This window comes from Ranitomeya imitator, chromosome 8 (genome assembly GCF_032444005.1).
Source record: "Ranitomeya imitator isolate aRanImi1 chromosome 8, aRanImi1.pri, whole genome shotgun sequence".
Lineage (NCBI taxonomy): Eukaryota > Metazoa > Chordata > Amphibia > Anura > Dendrobatidae > Ranitomeya > Ranitomeya imitator.
Genome location: NC_091289.1, coordinates 97,616,358 through 97,636,484, shown reverse-complemented (window position 1 = coordinate 97,636,484; position 20,127 = coordinate 97,616,358). Strand labels below are relative to the sequence as shown.

The 20,127-nt window shown below is 43.2% G+C and overlaps 1 protein-coding gene across 2 annotated transcripts in view; it reads left to right on the top strand.

The window, feature by feature from the left end:
* Nucleotides 1–17,935, top strand: part of DDR2 (discoidin domain receptor tyrosine kinase 2) — a 522,895-nt gene extending 504,960 nt beyond the window's left edge. For both annotated transcript variants that reach the window (XM_069737198.1, XM_069737197.1), the window contains 2 exons: nucleotides 16,203–16,352; nucleotides 16,531–17,935. In XM_069737198.1, coding sequence (XP_069593299.1) covers nucleotides 16,203–16,352; nucleotides 16,531–16,671 — 291 coding nt within the window. In that variant the 3' untranslated portion in view covers nucleotides 16,672–17,935. The remainder of the gene's footprint in view (nucleotides 1–16,202; nucleotides 16,353–16,530) is intronic.
* Nucleotides 17,936–20,127: the final 2,192 nt, after the last annotated feature.

Here is a 20,127-nt window from a genome sequence, read left to right as displayed (position 1 = left end):
CGTAAGGTCTCCCGTTGGAGATCGAGGGTCATGTGCTCAGGCTCTGCAGCACATTCCATTGGTCCTCTTGGCAGGTCCTAGAAGGGCAAAAGTGCTGTGGCCACTTCCTGTGCTGCTGCTATATAAACTGCGCATGACCGCACGGCCATGCGCTAGTATTGTCTAACAATTGCTAATGTGTGTATGTTGTGAGTGCAAGTCGTCCTTGGAAACCCCTACCCTAGTGAATGTCTGTTCGCGGAAGGTGTATGGCTGCTACCTAGCGCCCGACTTAGCCTACAGCACTAAACACACATCTCAGCGTCCTGTAGCTGTGCCTGCCAGTACGGCGCCGTGCGCCTGCCTTGCGCTTTCCATACCCGAGTCTGGGTGGTTAGTGGCGTCCGTTAGTGCGGCATCGCTCGCACTCTTGTGCACTTATATTTCTTTAGGTTCTCTACACACCCAGTTGCGGTGTTACGCCAGCAAGGGTCTAATCGGGCTCCAATCCCTTCTGGGGTTAAGTCCGCTGACCACTTGCTCGCGCACTAGTGCGGTACTGCGGTCCTGTGAATTAACAGGATCGCTTTCTTCACGCTGGGTGAGGTTTAACCCACGCATGTATCCTTTAGTGTACCGCCATATTGTCCGTCTTGCTAGCTGCAGGGTCTTTTACCTGCACGGTGGACCTCGGACTGCGAACGCACCTAGTTTCTTACCATCTATACTTGGTGCGTTCCGCCAGTCCTTAACATAATACTAGCGCCAAGGTCTGGCTAGTATGGCGGACATTCAGCAATCTTTGCGGTATATCCAGCAGTTGGAGGGTAGGTTGAAGGTTCTCGAGAACTCAACCTCAGCTGTGGATGTTACCGCAGTTTCTGTAAAGGCTGCTGGCGTGGCGGCAGCAACCTTGTCCACTGCCACCCCTGTTCCGACATTATCCCGCCTCCCGTTGCCAGAAAAATTTTCTGGAGATTGCAAAACTTGTAGGGGATTCGTGAGTCAGTGCTCTATCCACCTCGAGCTCCTGGCTGCACGTTTTCCTACAGAGCGGGCTAAGGTGGGATTTATTGTCTCGCTGTTGTCGGACAGGGCGTTGGAGTGGGCTACGCCGCTGTGGGAGCGTGATGATCATGTGGTGCAGAGTGCTCCGTTGTTTCTGGGCACGCTGAAAAAGGTCTTTCTAGGACCTCAACTCACCCATGATACAGCGCTCCAACTACTGGCATTAACTCAGGGTGAGTCCTTGGTCAGCCATTTTTCCGTCCGATTCCGTACTTTAGCTTCCGAGCTGGAGTGGTCGGATAAAGCCCTTATCCCCATATTCTGGAGGGGCCTGGCTGACCATGTTAAGGACGCTCTGGCCACTAGGGAGATTTCTGCCACACTGGAGGAGTTAATATCTATTTCTACTCGTATAGACCTCCGTTTTAACGAGCGGAGGTTGGAACGAGCCCAGTGTAGGCAGAGGTTTCGGCTGGCTCCTACCTTCGCCAAACCTTTCGAATCCCCAGTCCAGGCATCTGAGTCACATGAGACCTTGGAGGTGACACGAGCGGGATCTAAGTCTCAGTCCGCTCGTGCACATAAGGTCCGTCATGTTTGCCAGCAGTCAGGACGTCTTGCCTCCAAGAGTCCTCAGCCGTCGGGGAAACGTCAGCGTCTAGTGGCAGTTGGAGGAGGTACACTAGACACGGCGACGTTTGCCTCAAAGTTGTCCTTCAAGGGGACAATTACCATAGGCCCATCCACTCTTACGGTCGAGCTATGCTTTGATTCTGGGGCAGAGGGTAACTTTATGTCCTCCGCCTTTGCCCAGCGTCACGCAATACCCTTGGTGATGCTCGCCCAGCCAGTGACCGTTCGAGTGGTAAATGGGTCAACACTACCTTCACAGATTACCCACCAAACCATTCCTTTCACGCTATCTGTGTCTCCATCACATCAGGAGATAATCTCCCTATTAGTCATTCCTGAGGGAATTGATGAGGTCCTGTTGGGGATGCCATGGCTTCGCTACCATTCTCCTCATATTGAGTGGTCCTCTGGGAGAATTTTGGGATGGAGTAAATCCTGTGAGGGTAGATGTCAGAGGGAGTGCGTTCAGGTTGCTACTACACAGGTACCCGCAGATCTTTCCTCTCTCCCCAAGCACTATTGGTCCCATGCAGACGTGTTCTCCAAAAGAGCTGCGGAGACTCTTCCGCCTCACCGCCCCTATGACTGTCCTATTGACCTCTTGCCTGGTGCTGAGCCTCCCCGGGGTCGAGTCTACCCGTTATCTCTCCCGGAGACGGAGGCAATGTCCCAGTATATTCAGGAGAATCTGGCAAGAGGATTCATTAGGAAGTCAGTGTCACCGGCAGGGGCTGGGTTCTTCTTCGTACAGAAGAAGACTGGAGACTTACGTCCATGCATAGACTACAGGGGTCTTAACGCCATTACCGTTAAGAACAAATATCCATTACCCCTGATATCTGAGCTCTTTGATAGGCTACGGGGAGCAAAGGTATTTACAAAGTTAGATCTGTGGGGTGCTTACAACCTGATTCGCATCCGTGAGGGGGATGAATGGAAGACGGCTTTTAACAACAGGGATGGGCACTATGAATATCTAGTGATGCCCTTTGGGCTCTGTAATGCCCCAGCCGTTTTCCAAGACTTTGTGAACGACATCTTTCGGGATATGCTCACCACCTCGGTCGTAGTCTATCTGGATGACATTCTCATCTACTCTCCAGATATAGACTCCCATCGGAGAGATGTTCGCAAAGTCTTCGACCTCTTACGGGCAAACTCCCTCTACGCTAAGTTGGAGAAGTGTGTGTTTGAGCAGGAGTCCTTGCCTTTCCTTGGTTATATCATTTCTGCCCAGGGTTTGGCTATGGATCCTGCCAAGCTACAGGCAGTAATGGACTGGCAGGAACCCCATTCTCTTAAAGCGGTGCAGCGCTTTATGGGGTTCATTAATTACTATCGCCAGTTCATTCCACACTTCTCAACTTTGGTAGCTCCCTTGGTCGCCCTCACCAAGAAGGGAGCAAATCCCAAGTTGTGGTCAGAGGAGGTCTCCAAGGCCTTTCTCTCGATTAAGTCACACTTCGCTAGCGCTCCCATCCTACATCGCCCCGATGTAGATAAACCATTCATCTTGGAGGTGGATGCCTCATCCGTTGGTGCTGGAGCAGTCCTTTTCCAAGAGGATGCTCAAGGTCGGAAGCATCCTTGCTTCTTCTTCTCCAAAACTTTCACACCAGCGGAGAGGAATTATTCCATCGGGGACAGGAAGTTGCTAGCCATGAAGTTGGCTTTTTCAGAGTGGAGACACCTCTTGGAGGGAGCTCGCTTTCCCTTCCAAGTCTTCACTGACCACAAGAACTTGGTGTATATACAGACGGCCCAGCGGCTAAATTCTCGCCAGGCTAGATGGTCCCTGTTTTTCTCCCGGTTCCATTTTACCCTCCATTTTCTCTCCGGGGAGAAGAACGTTCGTGCCGACGCTCTCTCCCGCTCCGTAGTGTCATCTGAGGAGGAGGAGGAGGAGCCTCGGCTTATTGTCCCGCCTGAGAGCTTGAGAACTGTAGCTCCGGTTTCGCTGGAGTCTGTGCCCCCGGGCAAGACTTTCGTGCCAGCTAACTTGCGACCGGAGGTTCTCTCTTGGGCTCACTCCTCCAGAGTGGGTGGGCATTTTGGGACCAAGAGGACTTCTGAGCTTTTGGCGAGAACATATTGGTGGCCGCATATGGTCCGAGATGTCAAGGACTATATTCAGGCGTGCGTTTCTTGCGCCCAGAATCGGTCTCCTCAGCAACGGCCTGCTGGGTTGCTTTACCCTCTACCGGTGGCAGACAGGCCCTGGGAGATGGTCGGAATGGACTTTGTGGTGGGCTTACCCAAGTCGCGTGGCTGCTCCATTATTTGGGTTGTCACCGACCATTTCTCTAAGATGGTACATTTGGTACCGCTTCCTCGGTTACCCTCAGCACGGGCCTTGGCGGTGTTGTTCATGAAGCATGTTTTCCGATTGCATGGTATGCCTGATAAGATTGTCAGCGATCGGGGTCCCCAGTTCGCGTCTCGGTTTTGGAGAGAGCTCTGCCGTTTGCTCAGCATAGAGTTAAACCTCTCCTCTGCATATCATCCCGAGACGAATGGGTTGGTGGAGAGAACCAACCAGACTCTGGTGACATATTTGCGACATTTCGTCTCCGCTAGGCAGGATGACTGGGCATCTTTGCTACCTTGGGCGGAATTTGCCTTGAACAACGCCGTAGCCGATTCCACTGGCCAAACTCCTTTTCTCCTTAATTACGGCCAGCATCCGCGTGTTCCTGTGCCCATGCCCGTGTCATCCACCGATTCTAGGGTGGCAGACTGGGCGGTGGAGGCACGGGACATCTGGGACCGCACACAGGATGCCATTCGGGCCTCCAAGGAGAGAATGAGGGTTTCGGCTGATACACACCGGCGTCCCGCTCCGGTCTTTGCTCCCGGCGACTTAGTGTGGCTCTCCGCCCGTAACATCAGGCTGCGAGTTGAGTCCACTAAGTTTGCTCCTCGCTACATTGGCCCGTTTAAAGTTCTGGAACAGGTCAACCCTGTGGTTTACCGTTTGGCCATTCCTCCACGCCTTGGTATCACCGATACCTTTCACGTTTCCCTCTTAAAGCCCGTTCGTTTGTCTCGGTTTTCTGAGTTATCTGCTGGAACATCGGGTTCATCCACGGATGAGTTTGAGGTGAATGCTATTGTGGGAAGCAAGGTGGTACGTGGCAAAAAATTTTATTTGGTGGATTGGAAGGGTCATGGTCCAGAGGATAGAACCTGGGAGCCTGTGGAGCACATTCGGGCTCCGCAGCTCATTGCTGCCTTCGAACGTAGCGAGGCCCAAGGAGGGGGGGGCCCTAGGAGGGGGGGTAATGTTAGGGGTCGAGTTCCCGCTTCTGCACAGGGGGAATCTCGAGCCACTTCCGCTGCGGTCTCCCATTCTTGTCCAGCCGCAGTGGAGCCTGCTCGGCGGGGACGTCGGTCCCGGCGTCTTGCTCATTCTCACTCTGTTCTGAGAGTTAGTGCTGCTTCTCCAGTCTCTGCCATTAAAGTCAGTGCTGGTTAGCAGCGAGCGGACTTCTCTGGGACTAAGTCCTTGTCTGCATGTAATGAGCATGCCCAGCGTAAGGTCTCCCGTTGGAGATCGAGGGTCATGTGCTCAGGCTCTGCAGCATATTCCATTGGTCCTCTTGGCAGGTCCTAGAAGGGCAAAAGTGCTGTGGCCACTTCCTGTGCTGCTGCTATATAAACTGCGCATGACCGCACGGCCATGCGCTAGTATTGTCTAACAATTGCTAATGTGTGTATGTTGTGAGTGCAAGTCGTCCTTGGAAACCCCTACCCTAGTGAATGTCTGTTCGCGGAAGGTGTATGGCTGCTACCTAGCGCCCGACTTAGCCTACAGCACTAAACACACATCTCAGCGTCCTGTAGCTGTGCCTGCCAGTACGGCGCCGTGCGCCTGCCTTGCGCTTTCCATACCCGAGTCTGGGTGGTTAGTGGCGTCCGTTAGTGCGGCATCGCTCGCACTCTTGTGCACTTATATTTCTTTAGGTTCTCTACACACCCAGTTGCGGTGTTACGCCAGCAAGGGTCTAATCGGGCTCCAATCCCTTCTGGGGTTAAGTCCGCTGACCACTTGCTCGCGCACTAGTGCGGTACTGCGGTCCTGTGAATTAACAGGATCGCTTTTTTCACGCTGGGTGAGGTTTAACCCACGCGTGTATCCTTTAGTGTACCGCCATATTGTCCGTCTTGCTAGCTGCAGGGTCTTTTGAAATGTTATCCCCGAATCAAATTAACAATATCAAACATAAAACATGAATAAAACACGCTAAATAACATGCTGCAGGTACACTATCATTATGGCCTGTGTGACTGTTGTGTAAAATAAATACATTGCTCTGATAACTGCCGTAAACTCATAACAGCTTAATATTAAAAAAAATTAGTATCTAATTGATATGTTAGAAATGCACAAAGAGAAATGTTATCCCAGACTCAAATTAACAATATCAAACATAAAACATGAATAAAACACGCTAAATAACATGCTACAGATACACTATCATTATGGCCTGTGTGACTGTTGTGTAAAATAAATACATTGCTCTGATAACTGCCGTAAACTCATAACAACTTCATATAAAAATGAGTATCTAATTGATATGATAGAAATGCACAAAGAGAAATGTTATCCCCGAATCAAATTAACAATATCAAACATAAAACATGAATAAAACACGCTAAATAACATGCTGCAGATACACTATCATTATGGCCTGTGTGACTGTTGTGTAAAATAAATACATTGCTCTGATAACTGCCGTAAACTCATAACAACTTCATATAAAAATGAGTGTCTAATTGATATGATAGAAATGCACAAAGAGAAATGTTATCCCAGAATCAAATTAACAATATCAAACATAAAACATGAATAAAACACGCTAAATAACATGCTGCAGATACACTATCATTATGGTCTGTGTGACTGTTGTGTAAAATAAATACATTGCTCTGATAACTGCCGTAAACTCATAACAACTTCATATAACAATGAGTATCTAATTGATATGATAGAAATGCACAAAGAGAAATGTTATCCCAGAATCAAATTAACAATATCAAACATAAAATCCCAGAATCAAATTAACAATATCAAACATAAAACATGAATAAAACACGCTAAATAACATGCTGCAGATACACTATCATTATGGCCTGTGTGACTGTTGTGTAAAATAAATACATTGCTCTGATAACTGCCGTAAACTCATAACAACTTCATATAAAAATGAGTATCTAATTGATATGATAGAAATGCACAAAGAGAAATGTTATCCCAGAATCAAATTAACAATATCAAACATAAAACATGAATAAAACACGCTAAATAACATGCTGCAGATACACTATCATTATGGCCTGTGTGACTGTTGTGTAAAATAAATACATTGCTCTGATAACTGCCGTAAACTCATAACAACTTCATATAAAAATGAGTATCTAATTGATATGATAGAAATGCACAAAGAGAAATGTTATCCCAGAATCAAATTAACAATATCAAACATAAAACATGAATAAAACACGCTAAATAACATGCTGCAGGCTTGTGTTGTAACATTGGGGCATATTATATATACACAAATAGCATTTGTCAGCATCATGCTGTTAACTAACTTTAAATTTGAGATGCTGTTTTATTGTGAGAAATAAAATTTATATTCGTATAAAACATACCGCTTCTTACTTGCTTGTGTTGTAACATTGGGTCATATTATATATATATATATATATATATATATATATATATATATATGCACAAAAGAGAAAATCTGGTACACTGTGAATAAACACAGCTTACAGAATCAAGGTGACAATCATTTAGTTAATGCTCAGTAGAAACACAAATAACTTCTCAGATGACATCTACAGACACAAAAAAGAGAAAGCAAATATCAAACATTCTGCGTTATAAAAACATAAAAACATAAATAATACACAATGCCTGGGCAAATGACCCGCAGATAACCCTACATATCCCTTCAGTACAATACATGTACAAACAGAAAATCTGCCTCTTCTGTTTGTGAAAATAAACATTTATTGGGAAAGCAAATACAACAACAATTGACCTAGGTGTTATAAACCTCTGACCCACAGTTAACCTAAACATTTAGGTAATGTTCACCATTTAGTTAATGTTCAGTAGAGCCACAAATAAACAGCTTGGTGAGTTATAAGTTCTGAACTATATGGATACATGAATAAAACACAGCTAACAGAATCAAACTCGAGCTACGTATAAAAATATAAAACAGATACGTGTAGAGACACAAATAAACAGCTTGGTGTGTTATAAGTTCTGAACTATATGGATACATGAATAAAACACTGCTAACAGAATCAAACTCGAGCTACGTATAAAAATATAAAACAAATACGTGTAGAGACACAAATAAACAGCTTGGTGTGTTATAAGTTCTGAACTATATGGATACACTGTGAATAAAATACAGCTTACAGAATCAAACTCGAGCTACGTATACAAACAAAATACGTGAATAATATCAAACTGCAACAAATTAAAGTATATCAAACGATATCAAAAGGGGGAAATCAAACAAGGAGGGACAGCTGGATACCAGCTGTCAGACAAGGGGAGGGGTTACACACTTTGATACACTTTGATAGGGGCGGGGCACCTGTCAGATTGAGTTTGACGGATCATGTATATGCTACACTACTCATGTCCTAAAATAATCAACCTGTGGAAAGAAGTAGCAATTTTTTTGAGCAATATTAACAACTCTGTAGGTGTATTGTCTCCTCAGCTGGTTTTGTTCTCGCTTGATTCAAATCGACTTCCCCCCAAAATTAAATATCTCGCAATTCATCTATTTGCTGTAACAAAAATACTTACAGCATCTAAGTGGAAATCAGTAGATGTTCCCTCCATTTCAGAAATAATGAATAGAATTATGACCCATAATTCTTTACAACATTCTTACCCTCTAAGAAACAATTCTTTAAAAAAATACTATTCCACACGCAAATTGCCTCTTCTGTGAAAAAGAGGACTTAAACTCTATAGCGCCACAATCAACCCTTTAACGAGTCGTGCAATATGACTTAGGATAAAAGCAAAATCAGTATCTCAGGGGTCATCTTGGAACCTATTTCTTTCCTCAAGTCGGAATGCCCCTTTTAGGTTAAAAGCTTTATTATTTGCCAAGAAGTACAAGTACAATTACATATTTAACAAAGCAAATTAAAAAATGTTTTATTATAAATATTGTTTAAATAAGGATGATCTTTTCCCCTGTCCCCACTCTCCACGTTTATCTGATCCAACCTCCTCCTATGCCCTTTTCTTCCCTTACCCTTCCCCTCTTCCTTTCCTAACTTTTCCTCCCACATTCTTTTCCTCTTGCATTAACCTTTCTTTTTCTTTATTGATTCTTCTTTGAATATATCTTCTTACTTACTTGTTTAACCCCTTAACCGATATGCCTTTTAACGGCGGCAGTTAAGGGTATTTAAACCACAGCGCCGTTAATTAACGGCGCTGTGGAAAAAGTGAATAGCGCCCCCCAGAGTCGGATTTTCTCTTGGGTTTCGGTTGCTGGCGGTAGCTGAGACCCCAGAGAACATGATTCGGGGGTTTTCTACCGACCCCCGGGTTGCAATCGCTGGTAATTAACTGTTTACCGGCGGTCGCAAAAAAAACCAAAAACCGCGATTTCCCATTTAATTTCTCTGTCCTCCCATGTGATCGCACATCAGAGGACAGAGAAATGGGGTCCCCAATCACCCCCCGATACTCACCTGTCTCACCCGGTGCTCCTCGTGGCTCCCGATGGGCGCCGCCATCTTGTCCCGGCCCAAAAATGGCGGGCGCATGCGCAGTGTGCCCGCCGGCCAGCACCCGGAAGATCTTTGGGGTCTCAGCTGCCAGGGGTAGCCGAGACCCCAAAGAACATGATCGGGGTTGGTTTTTACTGACCCCTGTTTTGCGATCGCCGGTAATTAACTTTTTACCGGCGGCTGCAAAAAAACCCAAACCAATGTGTCATTCTCTGTCCTCTGATGTGGTCGCACATCAGAGGACAGAAAAATAGGGGGATTCGGGGACCCTGTTATACTTACGGTGTCCCTAGGTCCTCCTGCGTCCCCTCCTGCCCACCGGCTTCTTCATCCGGTAAGAAAATGGCGGACGCATGTGCAGTTCGCCCGCCATGATCTGCCAGCCGGCAGCTAGAGGAGTTGGGGCTAAATTTAGGGTTAGGGTTGGGGCTAAATTTAGGGTTAGGGTTGGGACTAAATTTAGGGTTAGGGTTAGGGTTGGGGCTAAATTTAAGGTTAGGGTTAGAGTTGGGGCTAAATTTAGGTTTTAGGGTTGGGGCTAAATTTAGGGTTAGGGTTGGGGCTAAATTTAGGGCTATGGTTGGGGCTAAATTTAGGGTTAGGGTTAGGGCTAGGGTTAGGCTTCTTTCACACTTGCGTCAGTACGGGGCCGTCGCAATGCGTCGGCCCGACGTACCGACGCACGTTGTGAAAATTGTGCACAACGTGGGCAGCGGACGCAGTTTTGCGCGGTCGGAAATGGCGGACGCGACGTACAAAAAACATTATATTGAATGTTTTTTGTGACGACGGTCCACAAAAACACAACGGATCCAGTGCACGACAGACGCGACGTGTGGCCATCTGTCGCGATCCATCGGCAATACAAGTCTATGGGCAAAAAACGCATCCTGTGGGCACATTTGCAGGATCCGATTTTTGTCCCAAAACTACGGATTGCGACAGATGCCACACAACGCAAGTGTGAAAGTAGCCTTAGGGCTAGGGTTGGGGCTAAATTTAGGGCTAGGGTTAGGGTTGGGCTAGGGTTAGGGTTGGGGCTAAAGTTAGGGTTAGGTTTGGGACTAAATTTAGGGTTAGGATTAGGGCTAGGGTTAGGGTTGGGGCTAAAGTTAGGGCTAGGGTTGGGGCTAAAGTTAGGGCTAGGGTTGCGGCCAAAGTTAGGGTTAGAGTTGGGATTAAGGTTAGGGTTTGGATTAGGGTTGGTATTAGGGTTAGGGTTGGCATTAGGGTTATGTTTGGGATTAGGGTTATGTTTGGGATTAGGGTTAAGGTTAGGGTTGGGATTAGGGTTAGGGGTATATTGGGATTAGGGTTAGCTTTGAGGTTAGGGTTGAGATTAGGATTAGGGGTGTGTTAGATTTAGGGTTTTGATTAGGGCTATGGAGGAGATTAGGGTTGTTTTAGGGGTAGGGTTGTGATTATCGTTAGGGTTGTGATTAGGATTATGGATCGGGTTGGGATTAGGGTTAGGGGTGTGTTGGGGTTAGGATTGGAGTTAGAATTGGGGATTTTCCACTGTTTAGGTACATCAGGGGGTCTCCAAACACGACAGCCAATTTTGCGCTCAAAAAGTCAAATGGTGCTCACTCCCTTCTGAGCTCTGCCATGCGCCCAAACAGTGGTTTACCCCCACATATGGGGGATCAGCGTACTCGGGATAAAATGGACAACAACTTTTGGAGTCCAATTTCTCCTGTTACCCTTGTGAAAATAAAAACTTTGGGGCTAAAAAATCTTTTTTGTGGAAAAAAATATATATTTTATTTTCACGACTCTGCATTATAAACTTTAGGGAAGCACTTGGGCATTCAAAGTTCTCACCACACATCTAAATAAGTTCCTTGGGGGGTCTAGTTTCCAAAATGGGGTCACTTGTGGTGGGTTTCTACTGTTTAGGTACATCAGGGGCTCTGCAAACGCAACATAACGCCTGCAGACCGTTCTATCAAAGTCTGCATTCCAAAACGGCGCTCCTTCCCTTCTGAGCTCTGCCATGCACCCAAACAGTAGTCTGTTTACCACATATGGGGTATCAGTCTACTCAGGATAAATTGCACAATAAATTTTGGGGTCCAATTTCTCCTGTTACGCTTGTGAAAGTAAAAATTTGGGAATGAAAAGATAATTTTTGTGGAAAAAATATGATTTATTTTATTTTCATGGCTCTACATTATAAACATCTGTAAAGCAGTTCGGGGTTCATAGTGCTCACCACACATTTAGATAAGCTCTTTGGGGGGTCTAGTTTCCAAAATGGGGTCACTTGTGGGGGATTTCTACTGTTTAGGTACATCAGGAGCTCTGCAAATGCAACATGACGCCCGCAGACCATCCCATCAAAGTCTGCATTCCAAGCGGCGCTCCTTCCTTTCCGAGCCCTGATGGGTGCCAAAACAGTGCTCCCCCCCACATATTTGGTATCAGCATACTCAGGACAAACTGGTCAACAGATTTTGGGGTCCAATGTCTCCTGTTACCCTTGAGAAAATAAAAAATTGCAGGCTAAAAATCATTTTTGAGGGAAAAAAGGATTTTTTATTTTCACGGCTCTACTTTATAAACTTCCGTGAAGCACCTGGGGGTTTAAAGTGCTCACCACACATCTAGATAAGTTCCTTATGGGGTCTAGTTTCCAAAATGGTGTCACTTGAGGGGGGTTTCCACTGTTTAGGCACATAAAGGGCTCTCCAAACGCAACATGGCGTCTGATCTCAATTCCAGCCAATTCTACATTGAAAAAGTAAAACGGCACTCCTCTTCCAAGCTCTGCGGTGCGCCCAAACAGTGGTTTACCCCCACATATGGGGTATCGACGTACTCAGGAGAAGTTGCACAACAACTTTTGAGGTCTAATTTCTCCTGTTTCCCTTGTGAAAATAAGAATTTGTGGGTGAAAAGATCATTTTTGTGTAAACAAATGCGATTTTTTATTTTCACGGCTCTACGTTATAAACTTCTGTGAATCACTTGGGGGTTCAAAGTGCTCACCACACATCTAGATAAGTTCCTTAAGGGGTCTAGTTTCCAAAATGGTGTCACTTGTGGAGCGTTTCCACTGTTTAGGCACATCAGGGGCTCTCTAAACGTGACGACATGGCATCCGATCTCAATTCCAGCCAATTCTGCATTGAAAAAGTCAAACGGTGCTCCTTCTCTTTCAAGCTCTGTGGTGCGCCCAAAAAGTGGTTTACCCCCACATATGGGGTATTGACGTATTCAGGAGAAATTGCATAACAAAATTTATGGTTACATTTCTGTTTTCACACTTGTGAAAATAAAAAAAATTGTTCTGAAGTAAAATGTTCATTTTTTCCTTCCACATTGTTTCAGTTCCAGTGAAGCACGTAAAGGGTTAATAAACTTCTTGAATGTGGTTTTGAGCACCTTGAGGGGTGCAGTTTTTAGTATGGTGTTACGCTTGGTTATTTTCTATCATATAGACCCCTCAAAATGACTTCAAATGTGATGTGGTCCCTAAAAAAATGGTGTTGTAAAAATGAGAAATTGCTGGTCAATTTTAAGCCTTATAACTCCCTAACAAAAAAAAATTGTTTCTAAAATTGTGCTGATGTAAAGTAGACATGTGGGAAATGTTATTTATTAACTATTTTTTGTGACATATCTCTCTGATTTAAAGGCATAAAAATACAAAGTTTGAAAATTGGAAAATTTTAAAAATTTTCGCCATATTTCCATTTTTTTCACAAATAATCGCAAGAAATATCGAAGAAATGTTACCACTAACATGAAGTACAATATGCCACGAAAAAACATTCTCTGAATCAGCGGTATCTGTTAAAGCGTTCCAGAGTTATAACCTCATAAAGTGACGGTGGTCAGAATTGTAAAAATTGGCTCGGTCATTAAGTACCAAATTGGCTCTGTCACTAAGGGGGTAATAGAACAAGTTTTACAACCCTATGTTATCTTTTATTACTCACCTAATTGTTTATAACAATAAACCTCTTCCAATAAATTGTTAAAAATTACCCCAAATAAAAATAATATTGTAGAATAAAACCGCAGATATATTTATCAAATATACTCTTGGATTGACGTCTTCAATAACTCAGCAGCGCGGAAGATATCCACAAAATTCCTTCTGACACAGATATCTGGTGGTTACCTTGTAGCGTGTGGATATGCAGCAACTGAACAATACAACTGAAACCGCATACTACTAATGGATCAGTTTAGCACAATTTGATAATAATACCTATGCTTTTTGGATAAGTACCTATTTTGTGCGGTTATCTCCCCAGTATGTTGGTGCAGCACCCCAGAGTCCTGGTCATTGCAGTAATGTTATTCTTCCACCAGGGGGAGTGATGTTACGTCTGAAGGCAATGAAGGAGATCTTCTGTCCAGGTATCACAACCACAAAACACACTTCACACTCCAGTCCGCCAGGGGGAGCTAAGCTTCTATCTATTAGGGCACTCCTCACACTTAGGTAAAGCTGGTGGGTTGGTTAGGAAGTTAGACAGAAGCTGACTGGAGGGAGTAGGAGATAGTCAGTGAGTCCCGAACGAGTTTGGCAGAGGCTGGTTGGAGTGGGTTCCAGCCAGCTCCAGACTGCGGCCTGTGGAAGACGAGGGTACACGGAGCTGTGCCTGCATCCCATGCGGAAGCATCCCAAGAAGGAGACATTGAAAGGAATTGTGTTGCTGTGAGTGAGCAATGAAGTCATAGCAACAGGAGAGGAACATCAGCGGGAAACCAGCTAGAAGCAAGCTGCCTCCTTCTGAAGCGCAGTACCAGTAGCCAGAACACCGAGGGAGTAAGGATCTCTGTGCCGTTACTTCAGAGACTGGCAGGACAGTTGATTCCACGTTGGCTGCCCTATCATATACCCAGGAGGCAGGGTGGCAACTTGTGGGGGCCGGGGCGTCTCTAGGGTCCCTATAAAAAGCCTCAGGCCACCAGTTATACGTGTTTGTCCTATCCGTCAGGGGGACAGAGAGAAAGAGACGTAACATCTACAATAGTTGTGAGGACCTTACCGAGTTGCTCAGCAGGGAGGGACTACAATGCCCAGGCGCTAGAGGAAGGCTATTGAATTCCACCTGGATAAGGGGACTCTGGATTTGCCTTCAGACTGGCCGGACTCTGCCGACCCTGTGGTCCCTACCCTGGACTGTGGATGCTAAAGCCTTCAGTAAAGGTAAAGAGACTGCAACCTTGTGTTCTTGTTATTAACTGCGCCTTACATCATCCACCATCCACCATCTACACTCTGGGAAGCCCTGGGGACATACTTCACCTGTGGGAAGGTATACCATCTAGCTGCCATAACATCACCCCAGCGGACCTCTAAGCAGCGTCGGTCACCCTGACCGAATACCACAGGTGGCGTCACGAACATTATCCATTTAAAGACCTTTCCCCCACACTTTACAGCGGACGTTCCCCTAGGGCCACGGGCTGGGTCCGCCACCGTGACATCCCCACCGAGAACAGAAGTGCCCAGATCCGAGTACCCCATACCCCTTGGGGGCGCTGCATTGGTTCCTTTTGGAGGTGCTAGAGTTCAAATACTCTTCCTCTCTGAAGAGAGGATTTACATATTTAACTGCCAGATTAAAATTAGATTTTTGGACTTTGCACAAGTTAAAATTGTATTAAACGTAGATGTGGTGTATTTACATTTTTGTTGGTGTCACACTTTTAGCCACCAATATAAATTTTTATGCATTTTTTACAAAAAATAAGGTGTTTGAAAGTGCTCAGAATGATTTTCACACTCTTGTCTACTTTCAGGAAATATTTAGGCATGGGAGCTTTATATTAAGTTATTAATTGACAATTTAGGTTTTCTTTGTAAATGTGAAAAGTGTTGTGAATTCTGTGGCAGAGCTCCCTCCTGTGGTCACAAGTGGTACTTCGGCTGATTCTCTCTGTGAGCTTCTGTTGGTGGAGGAAAGTAGTATTGCGGCTTCTGAGTTTCCTACCTCAGGTGATGTGGTGAGGTCGTTAGGTACTGCTCTACTTAACTCCACCTAATGCTTTGATCCTGGCTTCCTGTCAATGTTCCAGTGTTGGACTTGTTTTTCCCTGGATCATTCCTGTGGCCTGCTGCTCTGCATAGCTAAGTTCTTCTTTGCTATTTGTTTGCTATTTTTTCTGTCCAGCTTGTCTAATTGTTTTGCTGGAAGCTCTGGGACGCAAAGGGTGTACCTCTGTGCCGTTAGTTCGGTACGGAGGGTCTTTTTGCCCCTTTGCGTGGTTTTCTTTAGGGTTTTGTGTAGACCGCAAAGTTATCTTTCCTATCCTCGCTCTGTTAAGAAAGTCGGGCCTCACTTTGCTGAATCTATTTCATCCCTACGTTTGTCTTTTCATCTTACTCACAGTCATTATATGTGGGGGGCTGCCTTTTCCTTTGGGGTATTTCTCTGAGGCAAGGTAGGCTTATTTTCTATCTTCAGGCTAGTTAGTTTCTCAGGCTGTGCCGAGTTGCATAGGCAGAGTTAGGCGCAATCCACGGCTGCCTCTAGTGTTGTTTGGAGAGGATTAGGGATTGCGGTCAGCAGAGTTCCCACGTCTCAGAGCTCGTTCTATGATTTTGGGTTATTGTCAGATCACTGTATGTGCTCTGACCGCTATGTCCATTGTGGTACTGAATTGCCTATCATAACAGAAAAGTGAGCGAAAATTGTCTTGGTGACCAGATGAGCAAAATATCGAGAAACCCCTGAAAGCGAAAGGTTTAAAAGGCCAGCAATTTTTTTTGCAGGCGTATGTAATAATATGGCCATTGTGTTTATACATTTACTGCATTCATGTTTGTTATTCTACAGGGTAAATTCACAACTGCTAGTGACGTGTGGGCATTTGCAGTGACCTTATGGGAGATGATGACTTTCTGTCAAGAACAACCATATAGTGAGATGTCTGATGAGCAAGTGATTGAGAACACTGGCGAGTTTTTTCGAGATCAAGGGAAACAGGTACATATTTCAGATCAACTTTTTTTTGCATAATCTCCGTAACGTATGTAATTACAAGTAGATGAGTTAACATTTGATTTTATGACATTAATATTGTACGACTGTCATTTTGAAGATGTCAGGGTTAGTAATAATATAATAAATATAGTACAAGCATATATATTTTCTGTCTTGCCAGGTATACCTTCCTCAGCCAGTCATTTGTCCTGACAAGGTTTATAAGCTCATGTTGAGCTGTTGGAGAAGAGAAACCAAAGACCGGCCAAGCTTTCAAGACATTCATGAACTTTTGCAATCAGATCCTGGTCTAGAGGACTAATTTCAATCATAAAAAATAGCATGCAATCCTTTAAGAAATGGATCCCAGAATACAAGAATCTACAGTACACGGCACCTAAAATCTTGAAGATATTCCTTTCCCTGTGGACTTTCAACTCCTGACACCTGGAAAGTGATCATTTGTGAATAATCACAATTAAAAAATAATCTCTGCTTTCTTCAGCTTTGATAACGATCAAGAGATTTTTCTTCTTACAGCAATAAAGTTAAAGACTAAAAACATTTTGTTCATAACGGCTTGTGGTAGTTTATAACTGTAGGCATGGGTCCTGTAACAATGACCTTACAAACCAATGCCCAAAGGGTACAGTACTTCATTGTAATCGTAGAATAAATTATGACAACTTGCTAGACACTTTTTATGTATCATAAATGTAGACTATTTTTAAATGTTTAAAATGTAAATAATAGTTTCCTCTCTATATATAAAAATCCCAAAAAATTGGAGGCAGCACACCGTTTGTAGTGAAAAAGGAGCTATTTAATCATCCCAGAAAGCTTTGTGGGCTGATTAAATAGCTCCTTTGCACTACAAACGGTGTGCTGCCGCCAATTTTTTGGGATTTTTATAATTGAGGTTTGGTATTTGCCTGGGGGGCTCTGCACCCGGACTCTTCCTTTGTGCTGCTCTAATTCTCTCTCTCTCTCTCTCTCTCTCTCTCTATATATATATATACATATATATATATATACAGCTCTGGCAAAAATTAAGAGACCACTGCAAAATATTCAGTTTATCTGATTTTTCTCTGTATAGGTATATTTTTGAGTAAAATGTAAATTCTTCTTTTATTCTATAAACTTCTGACAACATGGCTCTGAATTTCCAAGCAATACATTTTGTATTTTTTTCTGAAAATGAGAAATGATCAAAATTAAAAAAAGACAATATTATCAGACCTCAAATAATGCAAAGAAAACAAGTTCATAATCATTTAGAAACAATAAAACTAATGTTTTAGCTCAGGAAGAGTTCAGAAATCAATATTTTGTGGAATAACCATGATTTTTAATCACAGCTTTCATGTGTCTTGGCATGCTTTCCACCAGTCTTTCACACTGCAATTTAAGCAGTTCTTCTTTGTCTAATGGCTTGTGACTATCCATCATCCTCCTGATTACATTCCAGAGGTATTCAATGGGGTTCAGGTCTTGAGATTGGGCTGCCCATGACAGGGTTTCGATGTGGTGGTCTCTTAATGTTTACCAGGGCTGTGTGTGTATATATGTATATATATATATATATATATATATATATATATATACTGTATATATATATATATATATATATATATACATATATATACACTGTGTGTATATATATATATATATACTGTATATATATACACTATATATATATACACTGTATATACACATATATATATATATATATATACACACAAAAAGAAGTGTGAAACAACTGAAAATATATCTTATATTCTTTACATTGAATTAGTTGTTGGGTTTAACAATTGGTTCCCATCTATAAACTACAGCCTTCAAATTGGTGGTGAAATAAGCGGCTTATATTGTTCAGCTCTCTGAAAAATTCTGAGATCTGTTACATCTTATGATTATATACATTTTATGCTTGTATATGCGCTTCCCTATTCCTGTTTATTTAATGTGTTTATTTTGCTTAGTTCTAGATGATGTTTAGATCTGGGTTTTTTTTTTCTTGAATATCTTTACCTGGTTAAATATCTAAAAAGCAAGACATTTACCTAGAAGAAGCAAGGTTGGCCTTTTTATAACTGTTCCTAGATAGAGTAGTAATATTAATCCCCATTACAGGCAGTCCTGATGCATTTTCACCAGTTGAGGGATGCTATTGTGTGAAGTCAGTGAAAAAGACGTATTGGTGGGTCACTAAGGGGGTAAAGTAGACGTGTGGGAAATGTTATTCATTAACTATTTTGTGTTATATGACTCTCTGATTTAACAGCACAAAAATTAAAAGTTTGAAAATTGCTAAATTTTTGCCAAATTTTTTCAGTTGTTTTCATAAATAAACACAAATCTTTTCGAAGAAATTTTACCATTAACATGAAATACAATATGTCAAGAATAAACAATCTCAGAATCAGTGGGCTATAACCAGAGCTATAACCTCATAAAGTAACAGAGGTCAGAACTGTAAAAATTGGATTGGTCATTAAGGTCAAAATTGGCTCTGTCACTAAGGGGTTAAACACCCTTCACCGTTCAGTATAGTTGTAATATTATCTTTTTTGGGGGGGTTGATACAATCACAGTAATATCAAATTTATATAGGTTATTAGTTTATATGGTTTGCTACTTTTGCACAAGAAATTTCTTTAAAAAAAACAACAAAACCTGTGCTGGCAGTGGTGTTATGTCCATTTGTCCGCTGTGTAACAGCCAGCTGCTGCTGCGGATTGCATAGGTACAACTCCGTTGCCTGTTCCATCCATCATGGGTAATTGTACGCACAACTGTGGAAAATCAGATGCAATCTGGAGGTATCGTTATGTTCATTTCTGGGAAAGGGTTAATATTGCAATTCCAATATTACGCTATTATTTGAAACCCAAACCAAACAATATTGATTAAATTCTAAATTGTTCAAATGTAGGATTATCAGTACAGAGGACTAGGTTCTGCACTGTTCACTCAATTTATTCAATGAACTTGCAAGTATAAAGATGTATAGAATTCTACTTACTAAAGTATAATAAATCAGATATATATTGTGACTACATTCAACATATATACCCAGAGTTTTTACTGCTTTTTCTCATTCATCTTATTTCTGCTGTTAAGTTTAGAGAATGCAGACGATAATCAGAGGTCAGTAAACGATAGAAGAGGTTTACTAATGTAAATATAATGGATGTATCAAACGGAAGCTTCGGTTTTGCTCGTTAACATTGTAAAGTTTTGCTGCTTAACAGGTTTATATACATTGTACTACACATTGTATGTGTGCATACTGTTGCTGTGCATGCTACTTTAGCTGCTTTTGTTGTAGATTCAACTGTGTTTTTATTAATGATTTGAATGAAAATGTACAGAATAAACTTGCAGAAAAATTGCGATTTCTTGCAAACGGAGTTGTAATTGTTCTTAAGAAACCAGTTTACTACAGGTGAGACCATGGATCTGAGCAAACTGAGCATTCACCATATTGGCTCCTAACCCACTATCCAGGAGGACAGATATTGTCTCAGTTTCCATACCTAGAACCACTTCTACAGGTAGGATAAACTGAGACACACCTGTGGAGGAGATATACACACCCAGGTTGTAATCCTACACACAACCATGGTTCAGAAATTTTCTGATGGTTTCTGGTTTTTAGGTATAGATGGACCAACCCCAATAAAATAACCCTTTTTGCCATAGCAACAGCATACCCCCATCTTGTGGCGAACCACAGAAAACCCATAAAGGAGAGAAGCCCTCCTAGCTGGAT